Here is a 25941-nt window from a genome sequence, read left to right on the forward strand (position 1 = left end):
GTAAATTGGGGTTGTGAATATCACATGAGAGGGTCGTTCATATGGACTCTTTATTGGAAGGTGCATTTAATGGCGATGGGGTTTTTTAATTTTGAAAATTTTCAAACAAGTGACTTTCAAGTGACTTTACTTGAGGAAATTTTTTTTTTTTAAGCAGGTGTGAAAAATCAGTTCCCTCTCCATGGTGCTCATCCTTAACCCTAGTCTAATGCCGACTTTATTTATTTATCTTCTTCTTCATATTTGAGGACTATTTAAATAGAGTATGAGACTGGATATGTTGCCACATCCAACCCCGCATAACCCTCCATGGTTATTTTTGTGTGTTCTCCACGTTAACAACACGTTTGCAGCCTTGTGCTTGTGCTTTTGCAAAAGGTGAAGGTAAAAAATAAATCACACAGCGCTCCCTCTTTGTCTTTCAAATGCTTCTGCCTCTTTCCTCTGTTCTCCTGAGCGCGGGGACCCCACGCCGTGCAGGGAAAATATACATATGCGGCCAATTGCTTTTCCTTCCATCTGACTTGTGCCATTTGAGCTCAGAAATGGCCTCATCACTTCCACTCCAGCTGCTATCAGCGAGACGCCGCGTTCACTTGGGCCTGCGCGAAGCTTCGGCGAGGCTCCCGCTCTTATCTGCATATTGTAAATGTGATACAGAGTCCTCAGGCCGGCGAGTTAAACAGGCAGGCATTAATAAATAGGCTGTCTGCCAATACATTCACACTAGCTGCATTTGATGGTCATCACAATAGGGCTTCCATGGAAGCTGATGATGGACGCCCAATTATGAAAAGAAAAAAGGAAAAATACACAATTCACTCCTTTTTATTTCTATTACAAACAATTACTAATTTTTACCAGCTGATTCTGAGAATGAGATTACTACTACAAAACACATTATATTTTAAGATTCTATGTAAACTTGATTGAGTTTCCTTGTCTCGATATTAAATGTGAAACGCTTCGACACCCTGATTCAAATACAGTTAACTAGAATAGACAATAAGGCAAAGCTACAATGGAGGCACAAAGTTTAAATCTATTCCCGTTGAAGACACAGCGAAGCAGGGAGATAAGAGAGGAAGATGGTTCACTGCATCAATCACTTCTTGGTGCTGGAGAAACCCTGCACACGGTGGTGCTCCCTTAACCTGTACGGAGAGAATAACAAGGGTAATAACTATGCGTAGGTGGGATTAACGTAACATTTTGTACGTCACTTAACAATTGTTCATTCGCATCGTCAAGGGGTTCAAGGGGCGCTAACCTGACTGCGTTAATCCTGATGAATCCGGAGGCATCACACGGGTTGTAGTCGCCCTGCACGTCCATGCTGGAGCGAAAAGAAAAGGGGCAGGTGAGGCGACAGGCACAGGATCTTCGAATATGAGGTTGTAGGAAAATACTGAGAACAACTGAGAACTAAAGGGAAAAGTTGAAGGACACTGTGGGAACAAACTGATTAAATTGTTTGGAGACGTTGTGGCAAACACAAGAGAGCCTTTTCATCTACTGGAATAACTGGATCATTGATAATCTGCTCTCTTGAAATAACGCTCTCATCGATTTTCCTTTGAACGCTCTTCTTAAGCGCAGATTGTCCCGAATGACGCGGAATCAATAGAGGAGAATGAAAACACGGCCGCGTACACAAACACACAAAAGGCGGACGAAGCCCGTTTAAAGTACAATCCCATCATATCAGCTGTGAGCTAAGTGTCGAGACGATTTCGTAATCTGGTGTTTGTCTTCCGGTTTACCCGCGTCCCCCGAAAAAGTAGTAAATCTATAACTTGCTGTCTTGTGTTGTTGAGGGGCTGCTTCTTGTACGGACTTCTCTTCTTAGCGCGTCGCACAAAGAGCGCCCCTGCGCCGCGTAATTACAGCAGTTTCTACCTGCCGTGTTTAATACACTCCCTTACCGAGTCCTCTCCTCCCTGTGACACCCCCATCTCTCAATGTACAGCTTGCACTCATTCTTCAAAAGCACTTAGCAAAAGAGGAAATTGCCAACAAATGATAGGATAAACACTATAAAAAGAAAGGCCGACAACTAAGTCATCAACTCTCAATACAAGGCTCCCTACCCGGCACCTGAAGACCATTATGAGTGAGTGGCTACAAAGAATATGGCACTTTCATGCGTGTGTATGTGTGTGTGCAAGCATGTGGTTGTGTGTTCCTTCAAGAAACCCTGCAGTCTAATTGAGAGCGGAGCCAGTGGAGAGCGAGCAGGGTGACATTTCAGTCTCAGAAGGGTGCGGTGACGGGCTGTATTACCACTGTGTTAATGACGGCGTTTACTGTTGCCCGTGGAGAGCCAACAGGATGTCAGCGGGGGGTTTCATGCCTAATCTGTTGTGTGTGTGTGTGTGTGTGTGTGCGCGCCATTGTGGCAGGTTTTCAATAAATGTGTAAGACGGCTGCCTGTAGGTGTATCGCTGTCAGGTACATGTGCATGTCAATGGCACTGTTGAAGTTAAGATAATCCACGAAAGAGCTTTCATCAAAAAAATAAATAAAATATTCTATAACAATGCTTCAACCTACTGATATCACAAGCCCGTACCACCTACTGAAAGGTATTGTTAAGTAGCCGTGTTACATATTTTGCGGTATGAGAAGCTGAAGTGCGTTTAACAGTTTTGTTTGTAGGAACATTTTAGTCCTCTGATGGGTCTTCCACAAGAAGTCCTATGTTACTGTTGCTAGGTTAGACAAACAACAGCCGTAGAAAAGGGTTGAAAACTATAATATAATAAAGTCTAGAGTTAAGCATAGGGGAGACAAGCAAACGTTTGCATCTAGTCTTTTCACATACATGGATGCCACGTCTTCCTATGTAATTAGACTTGTTGACTGTACACGTGTTCAGTGGAATAGATCCATGCATTGTTTGTCGACCCTAGTCACAGTAACAGAGGATGCTGGGACATGCTGGGACTTGATGAGGAGGTAGGAACCCTCTGGTTGATCAATAAAAAGGCCAATGAAGAATCAATTAGACTAAAGAAAGTTGAAATCTAAGGTCTCATATAACTATTGTTTTTGGTGGAGGTGTCAAAAGGATGTAGGTACTTTCCTTCATTTACTGAGGGACTGTTCATATGTTTCTTCTCTATGGAAGCAAGCGATCAAGTGCATTGGAGGATGGTTGGATAAACCACTGCCAGAAACTCCCCAGGCTGTGTTTACTAGCAGACAGGTTTCTTCTACCACCAGTTATGTCCGAACAAAAAGTTGGACTTGGAAGAGTCAAGTAAAACCCATCTTTGACGAGTGGTTAAAGCTGATGACGGACAACGTGTCATAGCCGAAAACATTGTATGTGCGTATCTGATAAATTACAATAGAGTTTATATTTGTGTCGGTGTGTCAATGATGCAAATGAGGTTTGGAGATAAAAATATTTGTATGACTCAGCCAAAGTTTCAGTCGCCATTGTTGAAACTAGTCGAAAGTAAAACACAGCGCCGTCTAGTGTTTGGGTGGCGTCATTACAGAGTGAGCCAGACTGTCGAGAGCACAAGTACAAATGTCTCCGTGCGTAAATTCGCCTTGAATTTGAGACATGTGTTTTTTTTTCCTGGGATGTTTCTAATGAGTCTCTTTATGAGTTACTACCAGGCCCATCTGTCAGAGGCCCCGAGGACTTTGTGATTCTGCAACACAACACTCTGCCACACAGATGTGTCCTCCCAGGCAAGAAATGTCTCTACAAAACAAAGTGTTGAAATCAGAACACGATCCTTCATCAGTGAAAGTTTTTCAGCCAGTGGCCGGTTGAAAGACTTGAGTGATGTAATTTATTTAGAGGACGACTGTAAATGTAACTGAAAACAGAACAAATAACAATATTCTGGGTTTAAAACTGAGATGAACTGAACATGGTCTGAGTACAGTTTAATCTCCTTTCAGCTCTTTCTCTCTCATAGAATGAAATACACTCGTCGTATTGATTTCTAACTGGATGTTTCGCTCGCCAGCACAGTCCACGGAGCTGAATGGCTGACTGTGTGCGGCATGTTTTTTTGTCTCCCTCTTCCTGACCCGCTTAACTAGCATGACACCCCGGTACTTCCCTCTTAAAAGCCCAGTGAAATCACCTCTCTCCTCTGGCTGAAAACACCATTAACTCTCTGACTCTAGGGTACAACTGGAGTGTGTGTGACTGAAGTGGAGATGGAGAGCCATATGGAGGGGTTTTTACTTTGGTCAGCGCTGAGCCTGCCCAGAGGGCACGGGGGGTCAGCCTCCTGAACAAACCCACTGTTACCGCAGCTAAGAGGCCAGGGGGGGGTGGTGGGGTTGGGGTTGGGGGCTGCCCTGCAGGAACTGAGGTTGACACTTCTCTGATGTCTTTGTGAGGCAGGGTCGGTTCAGTGTGCTGATGTGGAGGGTCATCGGAGAACTCGGGCGAGCTGACCCAACGGCGGGCCGACTGGTGAACATGTGGAATAGCTGCACTATACTGTGCCCAGTCGCACACAGCTGTCCAGTCAGAACAAGCGCACGCTTTGATCCACCGACACACGTCTGTTATACAACCACACACACACAAACACTTTTATTCTGCTGCCCTCTGCTTACCTGACAAGCTCCTCGTTGTACAGGGACTTGGGTGACTCTCGGCCCAGGATGTAGACCTGACCCTTGAAGACAGACAGCTGTACTTTGCCTTCGACGTTCTCCTGGGACTTGGCTATGCAGTGGCGCACAAAATCGCACTCGGGGCTGTACCAGAAACCTGTAATGAAAGTATGCAAGTAAAGATTTGTTTAAAAAAACAGAGATGCAGACACAACCAGAACTCCAATTTAATGCTTTTATCTGGCGAATAAATACGTGCTAGTTTTATATACGTATCTCCTCCTATTTATATAAATATCTGCAAGAAGACTGAAGAGTTTTTCGAGTCTTATTTTTGTACGTATACTTTGCCTTGAACAATGTACCTACCTGTAGTTTTTCAATGTACCTGACTGTTAAGCCAACAATCTGGGATATCTCTTTCCAATCCTTCTGTCTCCTTTTATTACAGTTTATGAAACCGGTTATATTCTTGAGGTTGCTCTGCAGCTAAATGATGTTAAACATTTTAAGGGCCTAAAACCTTTGAACAATTCCTATTATAAATGTTATTAACGGAACAACTGCAAATATAATACACAGGACTGAACAATGAAATATGTTCCTGGTTTCCTCCCAGTCCTCCGTCTGCCTGGGACCCACAGTTCCATCTTTTATAAGATGCTTTGGTCTCATTTCTGTTCCAGGTGAAGTTTGTGCAGCCCATTTTTTTTTTCTGACCTGGACCATCAGCCTCTGAGACAGATGGGAGAGGGACGTGTCTATATGTACAAAGGTCAGGCACGCCTCACTCAGCAGGGGTCCTCTCCTCATCAGCGGCTGACCTCCACCTCATCGTCTGGCCGTTTTCAAAGACGCAATCTTTTTCGCCCGCTTTAATTCCCTCCCGGATTGACACGAGGCGTCGAAAATGACAGTCGCACACAGGCCTGCTCGTCGCTGGCAGTCTCTCTTTAAGGTGGTCGTTGGGTGAGATTACAGGAATATCATTTTGATTCTCAGTTCACTAAAATTATCTAGCCTAATATAAAAACAAATACGACCATTTTTCTTAATAAATTATGTTTTTTACTTTTAATATTTAATAATACTTGTAAAAAAAAAAAAAAAATTTACTTATTTCTTATTAAACTTATTTCTTTTATCAGGTACTGGACTACGACAGATTGCTGCAACTTCTCTCGTGAAGAACGGTTTGTGTAAATAGAGCCACGAACCAAAACAGTACAGATTGTTGGATTGTTAACATAAGCCTCACTAGCAGACGTCTGTTATCTACAGAGTTATTAATGATTTAAACCCACAATGGGTTTAATCTCTGCCCAGCTCCTGAAGTAGCACCTTTATGTGTGTGTGTGTGTGTGTGTGTGTTTCCTTCCTGTCTCTGGAGGGTATAACTGAAGCGGCCTAGTCGTCAGTCTGTAATGGCACTGATCCTATTATGTGGATGAAAGTGCAGGGGACTGGAGACCGAGCAGAAGGGAGGATTAAGACACCTGAGCCAAGAGGAGCTTCGCACACGCATCCAAACATGCGCATGTTTGCGCCTCTCGTACATAAACTGCTTGACAAACAGTCTAATTGAGATTATGTATTTTGGGCGCTTACCGTTGTAGACCAGCTCAGAGAACTTGATACCGAGTCCCTGTTTGATCCTGCGCACCTCTTTGTCCATGGTGAAGGTCTCGATGTCTAAATGGGCATTCAACAGGATTGTGCCTCCTGGGGTTTCATATATCCCTGACAAACATCAAAAAAAAAACAGAATGAGTTAATATTTCCTGTTAATAAACCACAACAACTGCTATTTTAAGCGGGGCTTGAGAGACTTCACATAGTCGACAACATCTTCAGAGGCCATTCAAAAGCATATAAACTACAGGTCCTGTTTGTCTGAAGTAAGTACTAGCAAACAGCTCTATTAGCCATCAGCCGTCTGACAGACAGGTCTTCACGGTGCTCACAAAACCTGGATGAGTCTGTCCTGGGTAAATGACAGGGTAGGAGGCCCCTGCCAGCCTGGAGTCTGGTCCAGGGCTCTGCCTACCCTGCAATTTACCCCCTCTGGACACGGAGGGAGGGGCGGGGCGGGGGAGGAAAAAAAAAAGATGAGGTAGATGACAGGAGAAATGAAGCTGTCACTTAAATGTCAGCTAAAACAAAAGGAGGGCAGGGGAAATGCTGCGAGAAACGTCTGACAATAGAAAAACGGAGCTTTAGCAACCACAGCCGTTCGTGTAAGGGCTGAAATCTGGTGAGCGGCGCGGTTTCTCATCCAATACATGGTTCCTCGCATCGTCTGTCAGCTCGAGTGATAGTCACACTTTTTGTCTGATTTGTGCAATCACAATGCCGAATTTCACAATATGCGAGACGTGGTTAAAACTCCAAAAACTCTTCCCGGAGATCTGACAGATGAACGTTATTTAATCTCTTCCAATCTGGCGAGCAGCGCTCAAATCTCTACAACCCCAAACACTGAAACGGCGCTGGTCCTGAGCTGAAAATGGAGCGGCATTTACTTTGCGCTGCTGGGCAAATGCAGAGCTTAGTGACGCCGCTAATTGTCTGAAACCTCAAAAGGTTTCCACAGCGGCTCGAACGGCTCGTGGCATTTCGTTGATCCGGGGCCACGGAGGGCTCGTAAGAACATTTCCGCCGGCTCTATCAGATAGATAAGTTAAAACTGCCCTCCAAGACAACTTGGGTTAAGTGCTCCAGAAGAGAGCTAGCTTAGCGGAGAGGAGAAAACAATGAAACGGTATCTGGTTAAGCTCCAACGGTGGCAGTTAGCTTAAAGCGACAAAACCCTTGGCGGGTTTAATCTTTTATTCAGTTTCTGCAGGTATGCTAACCATGCTACAGGCCTGCAGGGATTCGGGACAGGAATTCATTCTTCTTCTCAAAGCTCGTCCCCTTTGACCTTTTGGCTAAACCGTTAGTTCGGCATAAACAGGCAACACATGTAAATCAAAACCAATAAGCATCTTAAGATGGAAAGAAAACCCGTTTCATAGCGAACTGCGGGACATTTCTGTAAATACCTGAAAAAATAAACAAGTAAACACATTAAGAATGCTTTTCATAACTATTTTTACGGCCGCTATTTCATGCAGCGTGACAAGCAGCCTGACATGATGCGACCATCAAAAAAAAGATGAGGCCATTTCCGACTGCTTCTGACAGATGCGCCTCCACTGAGGCCATCACCGGCGCGCGGGTCCGAGGTCTGACAGCGCCGTGACAGGTGGGAAATGCTAGTCTGGCGCACACGCGCGCTGAGTTGTTTTGTAGCCCGCTGACAACATCCTTGACAAACCATTTAAATCCCCCCCCCCCACCTCCGCCCACCTGACCCCGCACAAATAAATATGACCCAACACAAATAAGTATGACATGTCCCCGTTCCGTCCCTCCCATCGTCTATTGTGCTAACGCAACTGTCATTCCAGAGGAGACCAACGCGTCCACTCTGCGGCAGTTATTCAACCACTCGGGCACCTCGTGCTCCACCTCTTCCTATTACTTCCATGGAGGAAACGGCTTTGATCTTTTGTTCAGCCGAGGGGAGAGAAAAGTGGGCTTCCCATTTTCCAATTTCTACCTGCCAAGTTGTGCCACAGCCGCAGTCCGCTGGCCAGTCAATTTGACAATCATAGCGCATGCGGTTGTGGGGAGGGGAAGAGAAAGTGTGTGTGTGTGTGTGTGTCATTTAAGGCCACGACGGCTCACTGGCCTTGCTTTGCCGCAGTAACACATAGAGATCCGACAAAGGAGCTTTTCAAGTTGCCTGTTGATGCCAAAGATAAAGAGACAAAAACATCCCCCGTGTGACTACGTGCGCGGATTCGCGATCGGCCATGTGTATCCACCGGAGCATGTGCACCTTTATATCGTGCGCAGTGTGTGTGTGTGTGTGTGTGTTTTCTCCGTATGCGCGCATAAGTAAATGGAAGCGACTTTCCAGGTGAACCGGAGGAAAACATTTCTCTTGAGGAGAGCGTGTTTGCCTCCCAGCCCACTTTCGGCGGCGGCAGAACAGCGGTTGTGACACTTAAAGCACTCATGTAAAATAACTGCAAATTGCATGAAAGCCCTGGATACTGAAAGGAAAAGGCTTTTGAACGGGAGGAAAAATTAATATATTGAGGGGCGTTTCGGAGTAAGTGGAAATATAATCGTCACACCGCATTGATGGCGCGTATCATTGTCTGAGTAAGTGAAGGAGCCTGTCAGAGTAATGTGGCACAAATAGAGAAAATGTCATAACGCGGACGCACACAACAAACACGACAATTAAATCCTCACCTCGGGACTTCATGCCAATGAAGCGGTTCTCGACGATGTCAATCCGACCCACTCCGTGCTTTCCTCTGGAAGACAAATACGGGTTCATTTGACACACCCATACGTTCACTCCAAAACAAACTAGCTTAGCTCACGTAAGAAGCCTTTACGATTAAGTGGACGATTTTCATGGCAGCTCAATAAGAAGGAGTGCGAGCAGGTACAGGTGGGAGTTTAATAAAATGAGGCAGTGTGTGTTGTGAGTCTTTAAGTACAGCTTCTTTTTAAACATCATTAAATTTCTTCCACCATCTGAAGATGCTTTTGGGAAGGTAGGTGTCATTGTGCAGCCTATTCCATGTGCAGCTCATTAAACTGTATGCAAAGCAACAAAGCAAACCTATTTAATATCACATACACTTGTATGTTGTATAAATAATTTCTTTCTTTTTATCTGTGCAATGCGTCCAAGTGATCACCGCAGACTTTTAAAGAGCAAAGACGCCAGCGAGAGCGATGAGAGAAACGAAGGAAAAAATTTGACGCAAACTCAGCAGTTCATTCCAGAGGTGCTGCCCCTCAGCCACAAGCCAAGTTCATTCATTAACGCGCTTTTCACATTCGTACAAGAGAATTCTTACCCAATCTCGTTGAGGTACGAGAAGATATCCAGAGGGGTGTCTTTTGATTTGCCTTCCTTCAAATGTGTCACCTTGACAGGAACTCCTAGAAAAACAAATGACATCATAAGGAGTCACATAACTCTGTCTTTCAGGTATGTGAATTTAAATTATAAATGAAAAAGCAAAGGGTCGACAATCAAATAAATCCATCGCAGGACTAATCGTTTAAATTACTTTGGGACAAGAAACAGTTGCTGCGTTTTCGTTACCACTAGAAAAACATAAATATGGCAATAAAAAAACTGGTAATGGAAACACCCACATTTCGAAAAAGCCTCTCAAATGTCGCTAAAACACGTTTATGCTCTCATGAGGTGTTTTTTCAGATGTATCAATATAAAAGTGTATCGCGAAAGTGCATTGGAAACACTTTTTCCACATCGGTGGAGATGACGCAGGGGATCATGTGACCAATTCATCTGAAGTCCATCTTCATCTAAGTAAAGTCTCTATGATGAGGATTAAAGAGAATTACGGGACATCGCGAGACGAGACTTTCAACTGAAATATATACAAAGCCCAATTACTTTATTGAAATTTCAGAAACATCGCTTTTATTTTGCAACAAAAGTGTATTGGAAACGCAGCTAATGACTGCTGCTTGCTGTTAAATTAAATCACACTTCACATTTCCCGTTGAGACATTGTTCCTTGAGAGAGTAAAACAATTTTTTAGCGAGATTAGAAAAGCTATCATTGCCCACAAAGAGCAAAAACTTCACCGTCAAAAACAAAAACGGCTCGGGGTCGATAAAATCTGCAGACGAATCATTATCTCAGTCGGCCAAATCGATAGTCCCCGTTTTAAAAGTGAGAAACTCCCACAAAGGGAGATGGTGAGAAGGGCTAATAAATTCAAAGGCTCTCCTCGCGTGAAGGCTGTGAAATCGTGGGCAGGCCTTCACCTAATTCAATTACACACGCAGCTTTGTTACCATATTCTCTTTTAGTGCTGATATTTTTTTGTGTGTGTGTGCGCGCGCCGCTGAGTGCGTTCGTGCGCATGGGTGGGAGACAAAAACACCTGCAGATCCCTCACTCGCACTACTCTCACCAGCACGTTTTCTCTTTAAGCGACACCCGCACGCTTCCTCTCCACAGCCACTTAAACCGAGCGCACATCAATCACTGTCACCGACCTGCTTATTGGTGGCCTTCAGTGAGCAACACAGGCCAAGAGGTGAAAGACATGGTTGAAAAGGAGTGTGTGTGTGTGTGTGTGAGAAGGGAACCTAACAACACAACAAGGAGGAAAAGAAAAATCCTCTGCAGTGACTCTCCACCACCCAAGCGATGAGTCCTACACATGCGTTAGCCTGCATCTGTCAAGCGGCTTTGGAGAGAAGAGCAGCCCTCTCGGTCGCCTTTCAGCCGGCGTTTACAAAGCCTTCGTAGGAAACGCCGTGCGAGGGGCTAATTTTTTTAGACAAGGGCTTTGTTGACGGCCCATTCTCATATCGCGGGAATCACCGTGGCTCCCATGGAGAGAGAAGGAGGAGAAGAAGAAGAAGTACCTCCCTGCGCAGGAGAGGGCAGTAGTGATGGTGCATTCTTAACTCCTCCCCCCTCCCCTCCCTAAAAGATATCCAATAATTAGATTAAAAGTTCAAATAAATTAAGTAAGTGTCTGAACGTGGGAGTGTAGGGGCTGGCCTTTCGCGGCTGCGCTCCGTTTTTCTTCGCTCTCCCCGTGTTCTATCATCCTCCGAGGGGTCTTTTTCTGCTCCTTTTCTTCACTTTTTTTGCAGCCTAACAGTGCAGACAATAGGAGCGCAGACACAGTTGTAGGAAAAATTACTGCTTTACATTTTTCCTCTCTTTCCCTTTTTTTCTTCCTCACTTCTTTGGCGTGAAAGGAGGGAGGGATGATTTTTTTTCTCTCTCTCTTGAAAAAAAAAAAAAAAGGAATGGGGAGCAGAGCGTTTGACGGGGGGAAAAGGTTCCTGTCGTTTAATATTCTTTTTTAATCAGTGAGAAAACTTTGGTGAGAAAAGGCAGGGATGAAAAGGTGGGAGGGGGACTGAAATGAAACATTCTTGTGCTGATCTTGTGCTCAGAGGGAGGAGTAGGTTCGGGCCTTTGTGTGGACAACTAAAACAGCTTTTGTCATAGGGCGCTCAATAAAAGCACGGAGAATATGTGTGAAAACGGGAGCGCGGGCCTGCAAAGAACCCGCCAAACCAGACTGGGCCTTAACCGGTGCATCACCATTTCACAAAAGCACATCTCCTGTGCGGCTGAAATGACCATCCTGCTTGTTTCCACAGTTAAACATTTTCTTAAGGGAACTGGTAAAGCGAGATCGGAGCACTGTTTTATTTCAGATCCGTATTCAATAGGGGGTGCCACTTTTAAGAAATGCTTTTTGGAAGCTTTAGTGATGAAAAAAAAAAAAAAAAAATCCCATCAAACTTTTGAACCCTCCTTAAATTAAGATTAAGGCTCATAAAGCTTCCCGTCAACCGCACGCAGTCAGAGGAGCTACTGTCTCCCGGGCCGATTGATGTTCTTGCACTTCCACTTGTGAGCTGAAGGGACATCTGTGCCGTTTGCCTCGGGCCGACATGCGTCCTGCCATTTTCCCTCTGCGCAAACATGTGACACTTTCTACCATTCAGCCCGGTGCTTGTGGCGATATATCTAATGAGCGTTTCTCTGGCCCCTCAGGGCTCGGTGTATTAGCTGGAGTTAATGCTTCCGGCCTGTGTGTGTGCGCGCACGTGTGTGTGTGTGTGTGTGTGTGTGTGTGTGTGTGTGTGTGTGTGTGTGTGTGTGCCCCCAGGCCAAACATAGCAGCTTTGGACCAAGTAATGCTGTGAGGGGTTAGGGATAAGTCTGGGTGGTCAGAAATGGTCATAAAGTGCAGGCGGGACAGGGTCGAGGCTGGAGCCCTGTGGCTACGACCATCCATGTTAAGTAATAAGAACAGTGACTCTTACTGCTGAAATGTAGCATGAAAGTTCTGAGCTTCCATTAAAAACATTTCACATGTTTGCTTTTATGGGATTATGTCAACAGGTGACGCGTGTTGTGAGCTCACAAACCATTTCTGAACTCTATCTCCAGCACATCCGGGACGCTGGGAGAATCTTCGGGGTTCTTGGTCATCAGGTAAAGGTCGGCGGGAGCGTGGCTCTGAAAAACACACAAAATCACACTCACTGTCTCTTCACTTTATCTTTATCCCCCCACCCCCACACACCCCCTTGGCGAATGCCCGGAGACCTTCCGAGACCTCATCAAAGAGCGGTACCGACGGCTATTGTGCGCGGCGATAAAGGACAAGGTGTCGCCGAAGAAGGGAGCGAATGATGCGTGAAAGAGGAGAAACCTGGAGAACAACATCGGGGAGTTCGGCGAAGACAAAAAGAAAAGAAAGAAAAAATCAATGTTCCATTTTTCTCCTCGATTTGGTTTCATTTTCCTTGTGTGGCCCTTCACCGCAGGGGGAAGGCTGGGATGTAGTGGGAAAGGGCAAGGGGAAGAAATGACTCGCATCCTGAAGAATAGCGAGCACTCGAGGAGTCACCTGATGCTGTGACAGAACCCATCTGAACACCCGCAAGTCTCAGATTTCCTGAGCGATGTTTCTCTTCCGATTTATTTTCCTAAATGTGCATCACCCAGCAAAGCCTTAAATCCCCTGAAGTTATCCAGGGTGACAGACATTTGTAGTTTTTTTTTTTTTCTCCTTCCAGCTGATGGGAGCGATTTCAGTAAGTCACGGCAGGGACCTAAAGGAGCGTGGCGGTCCGACGCGTCCGCCCGGCGATGCGCCCCCTCCAACAATTACACAGCATTAGGACAAGACGATGGCCAATGTCTCCTGAGCTGAGGCAAATTGCAGGGGGGCTATGCAAAATAACTACTGGGTGCATTTAAATGGAAAGCTTTACCAGACTCTAAATCATCATACAATAACTAATCGGCATCCGCTCGCCGCCTGTCAGTGAGGAGAAAACGAGCAGCGCAATCACTTTCCTTCCTTTTAACTAAACATCAAAATTGACCGGGAAGGCGCTCGTCTCCCTCTCCTTTATTTTCTGCCTCAGTGCCCTGAAAGATGCCAAATGAGAGCGAAAAGGAGAGGGACAAAATGACTCCCCTAAAAAGCCTTTTGATGCGTTGAGGGGGGAAAGACGGAATGAATTTTTTTTTTTTTTTTTTGTTATGTCTTTTTCATCCTTCAAATACAACAGTGTAGTACATGAAAGCCATTAGCTCAAACAATAGTTGGTTACTGACCTATAGGAAAAGTATTTATCTGTTACCACATTGTATATTATATATATATATATTTTTCTATTTAAACTAGCTTTGCAGAAATGTATTTTGAATTTACAGCTTGCCGTAAATAGCTAAATGAGCGGCTTAAATAAAAGCCACAGGAACAATTAGAAATGTTTATATTATATATACAATTTCAGTATAAAGGCTAAAGTTAAAAGCTATTGGATACAAAGATTTTTTTCTTTCAAAAAAAGAAAAAAAAGAAACATAAGAGAATTGGGTTGTTTCCAGCGAGCGAGAGATCAATGCATTTCAATTCAAACCCCCTGCAGGTGGACCTGTCCCAAAGCCGTGGCCCTGAAAGAGAGGCAAAGGTAGAGATAGAGAAGGCGGGGGGGCGGAGGGTATTGGTGGGAAATGGGGCGTGAAGCGCACCATCATGTAGCACAGAGCAGCTCCTTTGGCAGCCTTTGCTTCGGCGATATTGTTGTGCTAAACGTGGCCCGTGAGGCAAAGGAGAAGGCTGACGCATGAACTTAAAGCAAGTAAATTTCTATCTTTCCACTTATTAGTTGCCTCATTGGTTTTCAATCAGAGCCAAAAAAAAAGGGCCAAAGGGAGGCCCGAGGTGGCGGCACCGAGAGGGGGAGGAAGAGAACGGAAAGCTGAACAGAAGAGGATGGTAGAAACATCTTTGGGAGAGATGCTTAAATCACCACGTTTCAAGACCGTCGTGCTCTTTAAAATGCAAAGAAAGTGGCAAATTTAGCCGAGAATAAAACAATAAACGTGATGTTCTGAGAAGATATTTATACTCTTAACACCCAGGATGTTTTGGTTGATGTTAGACTCTCAGCTGAATCTAACGATGATAAGAGGCAGCTCTCAGACAAGGCAAAGATTCAATGAGGCTGTGATGAGTGTTTGCTAAGTATTACAGGTCAAGCCATTCAGACCCGAGGGCAGCGAAGGCACATGACAAACGCTGACCTCTCTGCTTCAAAGCACACATTCACATGTATACACACACCTACAAGCCCACTTCCTACCCCTACAGGCAGTCCTCTGACCATCCATCTTTCCTGCAAGCTGTGCGGCCAGCAGAAAAACAAGGTTTCATTTCCTCCATGCGAGCGGAGGCTCTGCGTTTCGCTCCTCTACCCCTGGTCGACGCGAGCGGTGGCCCCGTCGGCTCCCCGATCAAAGAACAAAGTGGGCCCGGGGAAACTCACTGACAGGGGCTGCGATTAAGACAGAGGTGATGTTTTAATGACTCGGGACGAGTGTCGGGCCGCCTCAGGGCGGGCTCTGACCGCTCATGTGCGGAGTGACGAAGAGAGCGGAGGATACGTGAGCAGATTGGTTTTCAATCACGTGAATTTAATAATAAAAGTCAGCTGATGTGAAATCTACCATGTCTTATCCTTGGACTTAAATCAACACATTGTAGATTTATTACTGCATGAAACACTCAAAACAAGTGGAAAGACTTTACGATCTGAAATTAATTAACAGTTTAGAAAAATTGCTTAATCACTGATTTATATTATAATAATACCGAACTCTAATGTCAACAAAAACTAAACCTATCGAAGGCACACAATTCAATTCATTAAGCTGTCCTACGTGCATGTCTTCACATAGGTTAATGCTGCCAGATGGAGATGAGTAAATAAAAAGGTCTCCGGGCTATTGTGGTATGGGCAACATTGTGAGGGGTTATCAGGAAGGATACAGTGTTAATCACGGAGTAACCTGAACTCTGCCGTCTCTTATCTACAGGTGAACATATGAGCGACCATTTGGACATTTCCTAATCTGACAGTGTTGAGCAGAGAGGGACCATTGTGTCACAGGTGGGGGGGTGAGGGGGGGTCGGGGCGGCTGAATAGCCTCAGCCTTTAGGGCTGTAACCGGAGGAGAGAGCGGGGCTGATACGCGGAGGAGATCCTTGGAACAAGATGACCTCTTTCAGATGACCTTCTAGGTGGATCAGAATCTGACATCGTGGTTAAAGCATTTTTGGGGGGAGAAATTACTTTACTTACAACTCAAGCTTTATTTTTAAAGCGCCTTTAAGACGACAGCAGCCGATCAAGGTGCTGTGCAGAAGAGGATTTTTTAAATTTGCGTTCATTTCCAGTTTTAAGTAGAATTGTTAATGAGCTAAATATTTGTTTAACTTCATCTTATTACACAATTACAGATCTACTGCCATATAAACGGCCAGTTGCCACAGGGAGCTGTGGAGGCACTGAAAAAAAAAAAAAAAACACTAAACTTCTACTGCCCCTTTAAAGTTCAAAATATAATTTTGTGCTTGGGGTAATATATTCAAATCCTTTTACGTCTTTAGACCTCTGCACCATAAATATTTCATTGTATTTAATGCCATTAATCGATTCAATATTGGAGTAAATGGTCCACCGCAAAACCCGTGAATGAAATCAGCTACACAATACCATCATCATACATCGCTATGCTATTGAGCCGGTCCGTCTCATTCTTTTCAAAACATTTCTCCACAGGACAACCGCTAAAGAGGCAGTGGATGGGGTGGGAAAGGGGCAGAGAAAGAGAGTGAGAGGTAGCAGTGTAAGAGTTACAGCGGCTCTGCCCATGCGTCTCTACTTCAGCGGCGCGGGACCCCTCGCCTTGCGTATGACACGCCGTCCATTGGGGACTCATCTGTCTGGCGCACTGTCTTTGTACTTTACTGTTACTGGTGACATTTTGGTGTCACGGTGTCACGGTGAAATGGCTCCCCTCCCACGTCGCAGCCTGCGGCGGCGCAACCAGTGGAACAATGAGGTCCCGAGGAGCTGGGGCTGGAACTCAGGAGGCCCCAGCTGGGCGCAACGCCCTAACCCTTCCCCCTCCCAGGCTCCCATGAAATCAGGAATTAGTCGAAGCGTTGCTGACGACAAGTCAGTGTCTGTGTGTCCCAGGCTCTTCCCAGGGCCCGGCGAGGACCCGGGGTGAGCAGAGACAGAGACACAGACAGAGTCACCAAGGGATGGGAGCTTTGAGGGTCACCGGGGGCAACCTGTATGTACTGCGCTGACCTCCGACCCCGGCAGAGATCAAGCTCCGTCTCACCCTGGCGCTGTGAGAGAGAGCGAGTTGTGTTTGTGTCGGGTTGGTGCTGGCACTGGTCAGCAGCAGGACGAGCAGGCTCACCGCTGTGTCACTCAAGTGTGTGATGGATTTAACTGTACTAAATAACAGGATGTTTTTCATGCAGTTATTATTGAGTACTGTGTTGTGACCCACATCATAACACAGAATGCACTCAAGCTGAGTCAAAGGAGATTACTTACAGTAAAATCTGGCGTGAACTTGTCTCTGTTCTATTCGCTCCAGCATCAGATTACATCAGACGTGCATTTGCTTTCACCTGTATTTGTTTTTTACTGAATAGTTAAGTGTCTGTCTCTGTAACAGATTCACTGTGCACAACATATGTTATGCTGGATCAATACATGACAAGATGAAGGGTCAACAACAAAGGAATGATCACAAGTAGGACTCACCTTTGGATTCTCTAGGATGCCGGACTCATAGCTGCAAAACAAAATAAATAAAAATAGGAGATTTTTCTGTGTGTTTATTTATTTATGACTGTAAAAATGAGATTCTGAAATAAAATCTAAACAGGGCTCATCACACCACTCCCACCCACCTGATGTGCATGAGATTGGCGTCCATGCTCCACGGGGCATGAGGAGTGACAGGCACTGGGATGTTATGTTTCTGGAGTTTGACAAAGAAAACAGTCTTATGTCACAAACTGAAAAAAAGAACTTCGATTAATATCACAGAACAGGTTTCAAATCATAATGTGCACCAACAGTGGAAAGTCTGAACACACCTTCTCTTTGAAGTGAATGAGAAGGTGTGTCCAAACTTTTGACTTTTAGTGTAAACTTGTCGATAAAGAAAGTTTTGAATAAAAAATGAACCAAAATAAGTATTTCTAAAGTCAGTTCAGTGTTTTACGATTGTGTGATTTCTCAAGCACTTCACAACTCATCAAAAGAGAGGTGTTGATGAGAACATCGTGACCCCCCTCTAGTGGGAAAAACTGGTCAGAACCACCATTGAATAAGATTTGGGGAAAACAACCTTCGATTGTGTGTGTGTGAGGTTTTATGTTCAATTAAATATCATCATTATTTGAACTGTATTCTATTAAATATTAGACAATTAATATGCAAATAGGTAGTTAACAGTTTCCGAATCATGTAACTCAGGTAGCTCAAATTCTCAAACAGAAGTAATTAATTTAAATGTGGGGTCAAAAATGTTAATATCACTGGAGGGTAAAGAATTTTGTTCAAATCCCAAACGCGTGTCTGCCCATATGTTTTTGGTGATGTCGTTACCTGCGCATATTCCATCAGGTCAGTTCTTCCCCGGAAGCGATTGTAGAACGCAGGGATCCTCCACGGTGCAATAATCTGAGCAACACAAACCGAGATCGTGAGAAAATCGTCCCTGCTCCTGCTGAGACGTTATTTTTTACAGGCTTCTACCCGACGACCATGACACAGCCAGCTTACCTTGACCTCAGGGTAGAGGGCGTAGCATGTCAGCTCAAATCGTATCTGGTCATTTCCCTGAAAAGAGCAAACCATGTGTGAGGTTTAATAGTTTAAACAAGTGTCTGTTATTTGATGTATTCAGATAACCAGTTTTGAACAACACATATCAATTATTAAAATGGTAGCAAATGATTTTACTGTTGATCGACTCATTGATTAATTGGCAATTCAGCAATGTTTCCCAAGTCATGCTGAGACGGGGTCCTGCCTGTTGATTGAGTGGCTGCTCCTATATTTCCCAGTACCTTTGCCTTTCTTCATTATGAAGATAGCTTGGTAGCCACATTTTCTTAATTACACTCACACAAAACAAACAAAGAAAGTTTACGACTAATCTGCTCTGACCATATAATGTGGTGTTTGTCTCCACCTACAGGCCAAATATGGACACTGCACTTCAATTGCATGATAATTTGACTCTTCAAATGGTACAAAATAATAAAACAGATCATTTAAGATATATAAATGATCATAAATGTAGTCACAATGTGTTTGACTCAATTCAACTAATAAATAATATATAAATCAGCTATAAAATAGCCGATTTTTCCTGCTACAATGCATCAAATGTCCATCTGTCCATGTCAGTTATAAGGATGAGTTTACACGATATTATTACCAGGTATCTGCAGGTTCCCTCAGCTTTACAGAGATTCATAATGAGTTGATGTCTTTATTTAACCGTCCAGCGTGCATCTTGAGTTTCTGATCACTAGCATTGTCTCACCACACACACTTAGCGTTGTTTTCAGCCACAGTAGGCCACTGCAACTGTAATACATAGCATCAACAGCAGACCGACGCAGTTAATGACAAAATGATGAGCCAGGAGTGACCTCAGGATGTGATGCAGACCAAAACCAGAGCTAAATGCATGTCGGTGTCTGGTCTGGTTGCAGAACAGATCATGAGTCCCACGGGCTCCATGTTAGTAGACGGGAGTCTGACCAGACTAAAACACTAAAGAACATGTCAGTTTCTTTTTCCAGGGCGGGTTTCTGTCATATTAGGTAGTTAATATAATTCTGAAGTTCATCCAAGAGTTAATTTTTTTGGAAAATTTTCATTTTAATTAGTTATTTACCGGGAATAAAAACAGGATGTGACATCATGATGTGACAGCTGTAATTTAAAGTTGTTATTGACAACCACTCCATGAAGAGGTCCTGTAGGTACATATATTTAAAGACAAAATTCGTTATTGTGCCTCAGGGATCTAAAGGATCATATTTTTTTCTGTACTTTTTTGAGTGAATTAATGTAATCTACAAGCTAACTAAAACAACTCTCCAGCGAAAGCTCTAAGGGGAAAAACTCATCAATCAGTAGGTAGCATTTCCGAAGTCTGAATCCATAATGGTGATTGCTTTAAAAAAATGCAGTGTATCATCCCAAATGTCTTAATAATGGGCGGAGGTAGGGCAGAATACAGTATTAACCAAATGTGAATGAATCTTGCCTTGATGATTGTGCATCAACAATAACGTGGATCAACCGTCCTGCACAGAGTTTGGCTCCCTACTTGGTAGATGGCCCCACCTGTATCCCGTTTAGTGTCAGTGTGTTTCATTGGAGGAAATAATGCCCTTTGGACACTTACTTATGTGACATGTGAATGACGTCTGAATGGAAACACTTCAACTGTTCGTCTTTCTCAAGCTCAAGCTCTTCTCTTTCACCGTCTACCGCTACGGTAGACGGTGAACCAACCGCACCAACCGGCCACTACATAACGGCCGCTGTATTTTTTCCTGTATATGCTAACCTTATATATTTTCAATAAGAGCAGAACTCGGTCTATAAAATGTGTTTTACTGGACTGACTGCTTCATTTCCCCTGTAAATTATTAACATTCTTCTGTGGGTTAATAAATAAATGTAAGCAACTGTCATATATCTTCATTTGCTGATAAGGTCAGTTCCATCTTCACAAACTCACACTGCCCTCATTCAAATAGCCACTGCACATTTATGTGCATAACTACGAGCAACTCAACTTTTGTCCAAAAAGCAAATTTATATTGATTAAAGTTATTCTGATCAATTACGCTAAAGGATTCTGACAGAGTGATCAATTCTACACATAAATTGTACACAGGTTTATATCGTTTCTGACAAACAATAATCACAAGAGATGACAAAACACACAAATCAAAACCCAAGATGACGGTGAAGAATAAATTTGGTGTAGAACCAACTTAGCTTTTAATCCCTCATTGCCCCCTCGTAATGTCCAGCATCTGGCAGTGCACAGACATATTCACACTACAATCTGATGAGCCGAGAATCCTTTCGTTTAGCGGTTGAGTCAAGCATGACGAAGGAAAATGCAGGCAACAGAAACGGTAACATCTGTTTTAGACTGACATGAAAGACGACTAAAAAGAGGAAAACTACAGTTTCTGAACACAGGAGAACACAGGCGGCTGCAGGGAGACTGGATTTCACTTGAAATGTGTTTAACAAAGGTTAATATTCAACCCCTAAGGTCTAATGTTTAGACTGGTGACCTAGTTCATAGGTTTGCATTTAGGATGTTGAGAGTTGAGAGGAGGGGCCTCTATGGATCAGGCTTGTTCCAGTGCATCTCACAGATACTTGATCACTTTGGATCTAGTGAATTTGGAGGCCAGGCCTTGTGCTGTTCTTCATGTTTTTTGTTTTTTTTTAGTTGTTCCTAAACTTTTTGAGGATGGCTGCTGTAATCAGTGAGTGTCATTGCTATGGGGTGGCGATGCCTGGTCTGGTCTTGGCACATGGCTAAGTAACATCCAAGCATTCCCCAGGAGAACACTGCACTGATAAATGGTATTTACTGTCATAATGTTGTGGCAGATCAGTGTTTGTGATTTACCTTTCCAGTGGCACCATGGGAGACGAACTGCGCCCCCTCCTTGAGTGCGATCTCAACCTGACGACGGCCGATGCAAGGACGTGCTATTGACGTGCCCAACAAGTACCGGTCTTCATAGACAGCGTTGGCCTGTACCGCAGGCCAGATGAAGTTCTCCACAAACTCAGAACGCAGGTCTTCAATGTAAACCTACACAGGAACGCAGACAGGAGGGAAACGGGACTTTGACACTGGAAAACAGAGCTTCACTGACATATATAAGGAACATTTCCTTCCTCTGGTGTCTGAGATTTGACAGGCAATTTAAGAGTGATTAAGGACACAGTTTGGTGACATCCAGTAAAATGCATTGTAGCTGCTTTGGTTTGACATTAGATTATATATCATTGAAAGCAGGATCATATTGTCATATTGTCTCTCACCTTCTTTGCACCGAGGCTTTCCGCCTTCTTACGGGCAGCTTCAAAGTCTTCGTCTTGTCCAATGTTGGCCTGGAGTGACACGTTCAACCACACATCAAAGAGACGCCATTCAACATTTTCAACAAAAACACTAAAGTCAAATGTGCAGTTGCTTTGGTCCCGAAGGCTTCTGTGAAATTAAATGCGTGAACACAAAGGCGCGTGCCCGTGCAAGCACCGATTCTGACAATCCACCATCTTGTAATTCTGATCACGTCTGTTCGAGGAAGCAGCAAGCTCGTCACAGATGAAACCAAACATAAACGCCACTTGAGGGCATGCAGAAGCCGTCTGATTTCCTGAGCTGAGCAGGGGAACATTTTTCTTGAAATCTCCTCTGGGAAACAGAGCTTTCTGTTACAAGAAAGAAACATTGTGTTCCACCAGCTGTGTATTGCATAGTAGCTAAACAAAATATATTTAATTAGACGACAAAGTAAAAGCCTCGTCACTAATTTCTATCTACTTTGTGGTGCTGTGTACAAGTGCACAGTTTAAATGAAAAACCGCACCAGATCATGTATTGAATCTGTATTTTACTCCCCTGAACAGCCAGAGCCTGAAAGCGTCGCACGTGCACCGCACCAGTGCGCCATAGGCGATCACCTCCCCCCAGACACACACAGATCCACAAAACCATTCAATGAAGTTACACAATGAGAAAATCTGCCTGCTGTGCAGTTCCGAGTTGCCCCAGTAAATCCAGATAGATTTGCACTGCCATTATGAAGCCAACACCTTTGGTTGGGAGATTTTTTTAGGACGGCCTATAGAGAACAATGGATATACGATAAATTGCGTAGGCTGTCTGAAAAGTGCGACGTCTAATGGGCAACACGCAATAGCAGCTGTTGAAAAAGACAAATTAAGCCACACACTTGTCCTAAGCTCTTACCAAGTATGCGATGACGTCATAGCCCTGCTCCTTGAGCCACACCAGAATGCAGGACGTGTCCAGTCCGCCGCTGTAGGCCAAAACCACTGTACCATTAGACATGATGCTGATCAGTCTCAACAGATGGACAAGCTGCGAAAAAGAGAGGGAAAGTTACATAAGCAAGTTCTTGCTTATTCTTGCTTTGTGGCATGCTGATCTCCTGCTATATGATATTATATACGTATATTTATTCACAGGTTTCCACATACACTAAAATATATCTACAGATTAATTAGGGGGACGTATGTCATGAAAACGCAGATGAAAAGGAGCCTACCAATCCGGAAATAGCTGTATTTTCATAGCGCATCGGATGCATGATGAGAACAAATGAAAGTGCACCAACATCACACAGTAATGTCTGCAAGAGATTTCTATAAAAATAGCTATAATTCACTATAAATCTCACACATTACAAAAATACAGCTCTTGCACTGTTCAGCTCTGGACTATGAAGAATTAAACATCCTTCCTTTACTAAATTAAATAAGTAGCTGCACAATCTATCCATAATCTATGTCATCTATAACCCAACCCAACTATAGCTCACAACTGGGTAGTAAACAAGACCCTGTTGATGGAAGGCTGGAAAACTTTGTAATACGAGATAACGATCTTGCAAAACAAAGTACACCTTTCGTTCCCAAACGCAGTTAGGCGCGTTATTGCCTTTCAGTCGCATATGCATGCAAAAGGACTGATACTTTAGTAATAGTTTCAGCAATACTACTCTAATACTGCACCCCCCCAGCACATTGACTGTATCTGCTGCTGCTACAAACATATAAAACAAACCATTATGAGGTATAAAAAGGCAATAGTAACAGAATACAAATAAAAAGAGCAGAATTATGACAAATCCTAATTTTTCTAATATCAAAATGGTTTTGACCAAGCACCAAAACTGTACTTCCAGACGCAGACGCGCTGTTAAATATGACCTTCCTCGTTCTGTTTTCCTTGTTGTTTCCATGCGTTACTAATTCAATTGTAGTAACTTCTTTCTTAACCTAACAAGCCCGGGAACATTGTTCAACAGCAGCACATGGCAGTCCCACTCTTGAAAAGGCAATGCCAGCTATTAACAGATTAGCTCATTTCAGTGTCTAAATGTTCCAACTTAGCAGGATAAACTTGTTTTAGCTTTTTTAACTGAAAGCACAGGGGGATGATGACAACTTCACACGTGGTTTATTCACAACCTGGATGAATCAGCCTCAATGAGGGTTAAAAAAAAAAAGTGCCTCTGGTGCCCAACGGTTTTTGATAATGTATGTACCGTGATCTGGATCAAACGAGTTTTCTATTATTTCCTGAAAAACATGTGATATTAAAACGGTCCTCAAAAGCCATATTCTGCACTGGCATGTCCACAAAAACTTGCTGCACCGTTCGAGGTCCTGAGAATATTTGAGAATATTTATTTCTTCACCACGAATTCCCAAAATCGTAGTTCATTTGACGTGGTGAAATTATGTTAATACGTAAATAAATACAAGTGACTCCTAATGTAAGTATAAATGTTTTATAATGTCAAGGCCAAAAAAAAAAAAAAACTGTTGACAGGCATTGCGTTGAGCTACAAGTTGACAAGCTAGTAGCTTAATAAATTATACGCCAATTAACATAAAAACACAGATAGACGCGTGTTTTGTTTAAAAAAATTATACACGAATCAACACAAAAAAACACACCGTGCACGCGGCTCTGATGGGTCCAAAAAGCTGCTGCTGTCTCATAGGCGACCCAGATGTTAAAGGGTTATACAGTATTATAGTGTAGCATAAGTTAGCTCCATCCAGTTTGAGAGAAAACACTGTAACATTACCACGCAAGACACTTGAAAGCGGCTGGTGACCATGTGAGAAATCAAAGCGCTTAGCTGTGATTGCGCGTCTTTCCAAAAACCGTGCGCGTAAAACATGAAGGTACGAAGGAAGGCTGTACTCACAAAAAACGGTAGGTTTCTCTTTGAACCGACGGGAGGAGTGATCGGTGAGCGGTGCCGTGGCTCTAGGTCGGTGAGGAGTGCGGGAGCAGAAGCAGAAGCGTGTTGGGTTCACTGGCTGAACTACACATCCCATCACGTTGCGTCATTCAGTCAGTGGTTGCGTCACCCGCCACGGCCACGGTGCATATAGGGACAGTTCTATATGCAGGGGCGGTCACAGATGTGAAGGGGGCCTCATGTGTGTCATGCTCCAGCGCTTTTTTTGTGCGTTTTATTAACAATGTTTTCTTCTTGGAAGTGGGTTGTGTAATTTTGTCAGACCTCGACCTATAGAACTGTCCAACTTGGGTGTCACACCCACAGGTTCAGCTCCTGCTGGTGGTATAGCTGTGTAGCTCACTTAAAAATGAATCTAATAAATAGATAAATAAATAATAAAATATCCTTCATCCAGATTTTTACAGCCAGTAACATAACATTTATGGATATCTTCACCAATCCTCAAATAAATTTGAGCCTAAAATAAGACTTCACACTATAATCAATATTTACAAAACAGAAAGGTATATCTTTTAAATACTAATAAAAAAAAATCACTTCTCAAACTAATTTATAAAACACAACATATAAGCAGAACATTTTCTAAAAATTTTCTTTCTTTTTATTTTTTCTCTTGTTTTTTAAAATTATTTTTATTTTTTGTCTGCACCTTAACAGCTCAGAAATCTCCTTTCCACTCCTCTCTCATTTTTCTCACTATACATGTCCAAGTTATTTGCTATGTAATGGTATTTGGGGGAGCTTTGCTGATTTTTCAAAGTCGCTACATGCTGAAACCTGACACTATACAGTCAGACTCCACCCTTACACACAGCCGGTCTGGCTTGGTGCACATGTGTGTCACTGAGCACAAAGAAGTTAAACCCAGACTCCCAAATCTGGTTTCCTTGCATTTTACTGATGCAATACTAAACTGAAGAAGTACAGAGAGCCTTTACTTATGTAGGAGTACCAATACAGTGTGAAAAACACTCAGCTCCCCAGGTTCTACTTAGGGAATCATCCTAAAATGTGAAAGCGAAAGTATGCAGATTGATCCCCTTTCAGAATGTATACCGCAAGAAAGTCACAACTTTTCAAGCCTGAAATCTCCAGAGTGAGCCTGAAGGCAGGAAGAAACCTTCCCGGCCGGGTAGAGACAGAAAAGAGAACAGCAGGAGAAACGCGATAAACATCCATCTGTCATAGACACATACATCTGACTACAGCAAACATATAGAACCTGATGATGATACAGATACAAGATATAACTGAGGATGTTACATGACAGTTTGAAAATAT

The 25941-nt window shown here is 43.6% G+C and overlaps 1 protein-coding gene across 1 annotated transcript; it reads right to left on the reverse strand.

Moving 5' to 3' along the window:
* Positions 1-812: 812 nt before the first annotated feature.
* ass1 (argininosuccinate synthase 1) lies at positions 813-24760 on the reverse strand. Its single transcript, XM_047570762.1, has 15 exons — positions 24601-24760; positions 22608-22739; positions 21674-21742; positions 21252-21440; positions 18356-18412; positions 18179-18253; positions 17476-17546; positions 17327-17357; positions 12608-12698; positions 9522-9606; positions 8902-8966; positions 6202-6333; positions 4594-4750; positions 1271-1336; positions 813-1154 (listed from the first exon to the last, which is right to left on the reverse strand). The coding sequence occupies exons 2-15, from the start codon at positions 22707-22709 to the stop codon at positions 1106-1108; spliced, it is 1239 nt and encodes a 412-aa protein (XP_047426718.1). The 5' UTR covers positions 22710-22739; positions 24601-24760; the 3' UTR covers positions 813-1105.
* Positions 24761-25941: the final 1181 nt, after the last annotated feature.

Source organism: Mugil cephalus, chromosome 19 (genome assembly GCF_022458985.1).
Source record: "Mugil cephalus isolate CIBA_MC_2020 chromosome 19, CIBA_Mcephalus_1.1, whole genome shotgun sequence".
Classification (NCBI taxonomy): Eukaryota; Metazoa; Chordata; class Actinopteri; order Mugiliformes; family Mugilidae; genus Mugil; species Mugil cephalus.

Bases quoted from the DNA above. Each gene is read 5' to 3' on its own strand.
- ass1 (XM_047570762.1), bottom strand. From the start codon at position 22,709: ATGTCTAATGGTACAGTGGTTTTGGCCTACAGCGGCGGACTGGACACG. The intron at 12,699-17,326 runs GTGAGTCCTACT...TGTGTTTTTCAG, and splicing joins GCATCCTAGAGAATCCAAAG to AGCCACGCTCCCGCCGACCT. The intron at 6,334-8,901 runs GTGAGGATTTAA...GATGTTTGTCAG, and splicing joins CATTGGCATGAAGTCCCGAG to GGATATATGAAACCCCAGGA.